This window comes from Dipodomys ordii, unplaced genomic scaffold, assembly GCF_000151885.1.
Source record: "Dipodomys ordii isolate 6190 unplaced genomic scaffold, Dord_2.0 Scaffold1, whole genome shotgun sequence".
Lineage (NCBI taxonomy): Eukaryota > Metazoa > Chordata > Mammalia > Rodentia > Heteromyidae > Dipodomys > Dipodomys ordii.
In genome coordinates this window covers 63,282,158-63,286,162 of record NW_012267217.1, presented here as the reverse complement: position 1 = coordinate 63,286,162, position 4,005 = coordinate 63,282,158, and the positions used below count along the sequence as shown (strand labels likewise).

General features: G+C 51.7%; 1 protein-coding gene across 1 annotated transcript in view; it reads right to left on the bottom strand.

The window, feature by feature from the left end:
• The window catches only part of Efhd1 (EF-hand domain family, member D1), an 80,963-nt gene extending 77,968 nt beyond the window's left edge, over nucleotides 1-2,995 (bottom strand). The window contains exon 1 of the mRNA XM_013022320.1: nucleotides 2,952-2,995. Coding sequence (XP_012877774.1) covers nucleotides 2,952-2,995 — 44 coding nt within the window. The remainder of the gene's footprint in view (nucleotides 1-2,951) is intronic.
• Between the last annotated feature and the right edge of the window lie 1,010 nt (nucleotides 2,996-4,005).

The window sequence follows — 4,005 nt, the reverse complement described above, 5'->3', positions numbered from 1 at the left end:
AAGACCCAGTTGTCATCACATGCCTCAAATTTAGACTGCAGTTTTGGTCATCCTTATGCCTATGTAATGTTTTATATTTCCTCCAACCATTTTTTTTTTTTTTTTTTGTCGGTCATGGGGCTTGAACTCTGGGCCTGGGCACTGTCCCTCAGCTCTTCAGCTCAAGGCGAGCGCTCTACCACTTGAGCTATAGCGCTACTTCCGGTTTTCTGGTGGTTTATTGGAGATAGGAGTCTCACGGTCTCCCCTGCCCGGCTGGCTTTGAACCGCGATCCTCAGATCTCAGCCTCCTGAGTAGCTAGGATTACAGGCGTGAGCCACCAGCGCCCGGCTCTCTTTATAGTTTTTTAAGTAATATACTTGTACATTCCCATGTTCTGCAGCCACTACCTCTTTAGGGTTCCAAATTGTTCCCCATCATCCCAGAAAAAGACCCCTGACTTCCTTAGAAAGCCCCCTCCTCGCCCCACCCCACCCGCTCCCGCCCTGGCCTGGGCCTGGCAGCTCCTGACGTGACCCGTCAGCTGCGCCTCACAGCTCTGCCGGCTCCTGATGTCATTCACAGCGACTCATACAGTAGGCCACTTCTGTGCCTGACTTCCCTCCCTTGTCTGCCAGGGGCTCTTCTGGAAGGTTCTTCCCCAGGAAGAAGGGGAAGCCACAGAGCTGTCAGCATTTTTCCAGATGAGATGCAAGGTTAGACACAGATAGGGGTATATTCTGTGAGGAACACAGAAAGCACAGGCAAGGTGCGGTGCAGGGGAGGGAGGCAGGTGAGTGGTTTGGCGGGGATGAGTGCTCGGGCCAGCAAGGCGGGCTGGGGAGCTCGTTAGCAATCCTGGCATCCGTGCCCCCTGGTTCTGGGCACATGGTACAACTGTGGTCCCTGTGCTGTGGGGTTTGACAGGTACCAGCTCAGGCCAGACAGGCCAGAGGCATCAAGTAATGGAGTCCCTGCAAGGCAGACTTCCCGTGCCTCTGTGCACGGTATTATTATCATTATTATTATCGCTAGGTAATCGCACAAAGGACTGTCACTTCCACAAGTCAGATTATGAAGACAATGCATCATGAGTCACCCCTGCTTCTAAGCCATTCTTATGACCTTTTTTTTTTTTTTTTTGCCAGTCCTGAGGCTTGAACTCAGGACCTGGGCACTGTCCCTGAGCTTCCTTTGCTCAAGGCTAGCCCTCTACCACGTGAGCCACAGTGCTACTTCCAGCTTTTTCTGTTTATGTGCTACTGAGAAACTGAACCGAGGGCCTCACTCATGTAAGGCAAGCACTCTTAACACTGAGCCACATTCCCAGCCCCCTATTTGTGACTTTTAATGACCGTTGTCCAAATTAAAGACAGGAAGAAAGGGTACCAGGCAATATTCTTTTTTCTTTTTTTGTCTGTCATGGGGCTTGAACTCTGGGCCTGGGCACTGTCCTTGAGCTCTTCAGCTCAAGGCTAGCACTCTACCACTTGAGCCACAGCGCCACTTCTGGCTTTTTCTGCTTATGTGGTGCTGAGGAATCGAACCCAGGGCCTCATGCATACAAGGCAAGCGCTCTACCACCAAGCCACCTTCCCAGCCCCAGCTATATTCTTAAAGTCTGCATGCTTGATCCCCAAGGCCCAGCAGAAGCGAGAAAGGAGGAGGGCCACGTGTCCACTGTCGAGTATTGGTCAGTGGAGGAGCAAGAAGCGTAAAGAGAGAAAAGTGTCAGATCAGGTGTTGGCCAAGCAGAAGGCATTAGAAGTCAGGAAGGGTTGGGAGCAGAAGCTTGGAATAAACACAGGAGGGGTCTGTGCAGCCCAGGTGGGCCTCAAACTCTTGACCTTCCTGTCTCAGCCTCCAGAGGACTGAGCTTACAGGTGTGCGTCACCATCCCCAGTCTGTGGCTTGTTGCTTGTGCTTTGTGTTTATTCTAATTTTGTAAATTACGCATCATAAGAGTTACTGTCTAGCCTGCCACAGATGGCTGGCATTTGTAAAGTTAGCTACTCAAGAGGCTGAGATCTAGAGTATTGCAACTTGAGGCCAGTCTGGATAGAAAAGTCAGTGAAGGGGCTGGGAAGGTGGCTCAGTGGTAGAGCACTAGCCTTGAGCTGAAGAGCTGAGGGATAGCGCCCAGGCCCAGAGTTCAGGCCCCACGACCGGACCCCCCCAAAAAAAAAATCAGTGAAACTCCATCTCCAAAATAATCAGCAAAAATCCAGGATGGAAGTTTGGCTCCATTGGTAAAGCACCAGCTAAGCAAGCAAGCTGAGAAAAATCCAAGGCCTTGAGTTCAATCCATAGCTGGTATTGGCAAAAAGAGAGCTAGAAATAGACAAGAAGTTACCATGTAAACCATTTCTGACATTCAAGTTGGTTGTGCTGAGCACTTTTATACTATTGTCCAGCAGATTCCAGAGCTTTCTCATTGTGTCTGTGTTGCGGGGGGCGGGGGGGGTGTCCTGGGGCTTGAACTCAGGACCTGGGCAATGTCCCTAAACTTTTGTGCTCAAGGCTAGTACTCTACCACTTTAAGCCACAGTTCTACTTCTGGTGATTAATTGGAGATAAGAATCTCATAGACTTTCCTGCCCTGACTGGCTTTGACCCATGATCCTCAGATCTCAGCCTCCTGACAGCTAGGATTCACAGGTATGAGCCACCCGTGCCTGGCTGGCCTCCTCATCTTGCAGAACCGACACTGTGTGTGCCTCCCACAGTCACTTCCGGTGCCTCCCTCCTCAGCCCTGGCAAGCAAAGCTTCACCCCCGTTTCGAGGAATCCTAGCACTCCGGGCTCTTCACATTAGTGGGCACAGCCGTCCTTGGGCTTTCTGTGCCCAGCAGGTTTCCTCTGGGATCCTGTGCCAGCGTCGGAGGAGGATCCAGGACTTCCTTTCTTCCTTTTCTTTGTTGTTGTTGCTGTTTGTTTCTTTTGGTCTGAGTCTGGGCGTTAAACTCTGTACCTGATGCTTTCGCTCATTGGCTGGGGCTCTGCCAAAGGAGCCATGCCTTCAATCGCTTCTTCTTTTCTTTTTGTCCATTGTGGGGCTTGAACTCCAGGCCCCGATACTGCCCCTGAACTCTTCTGCTCAAGGCTAGTGCTCTACCACTTGGAGCCACCGCACCACTTCCAGTTTTTGGATGGGTCATTGGAGATAAGAGTTTCGCCGACTTTCCTGCCCAGGCTGGCTTTGAACTGTGATCCTCAGATCTCAGCCTTTTGCATGGCTAGGATTACAGGCATGAGCCACCAGTGCTTAGCACTCTCTTTCTTTTCTTTTTTCTTCTCTTTCTTTCTTTGTTTCTTTGTTTCTTTCTTTCTTTCTTTTCTCATACCTAGGTTCCAATTCAGAGCCTTATAGTCTTTTGCTTGGTTGGTGTTCTACTACCACTAGACCATGTCTTTAGCTTAGCTTTTTGCTGGTTGATTGGACATAGAATCTGGCAGTTTTCTGTCTAGGCTGGCTTTGAGCCTCAGCCCTCAGATCTCAGCCTCCTGAGTAGCTGGGCGGCAGGCGTGAGCCAGTGGTAGCCAGCTCCGCCTTCCTTTCCCAGGCTGAGTGATATTCCATGGCGTGTGCACACGCTGTGAGGCCACCCGTGGTCTGATGAGGCTGGAGAGGCTCCACTGCTGTGGGGGGGGGGGGGCTGCCTGGAGTTGGCACACCGTCCACGTTGAGTTGTGTGTGTTGTTATACCACACACATAGCTGGCATTACGCACCTCTATACAAACTTAGTTAAAGACAACGACCGCGCTATTTCAAAATAAAGCGTAACTCTGCGAGGCCTGCCTTCAAAGACGAGAAAGCCTGGAAACGTCCTGGGGCGCAGCCCCACCACCTCTTCTTGACCAAACAAACCCACTCTGCCCCCAGCAGCACGAGCCAGAGGTCAGGGTGGGTGACCGGACAGGGCCTCGTTCGCAGACGGGCGGGCGTCAGCAGGGCGCAGGCCCACCGCTGCCGGGCACGGGCGCCCTCACGCAGCCAGGGGCTGTTTGGATTTTTTTTTTTTT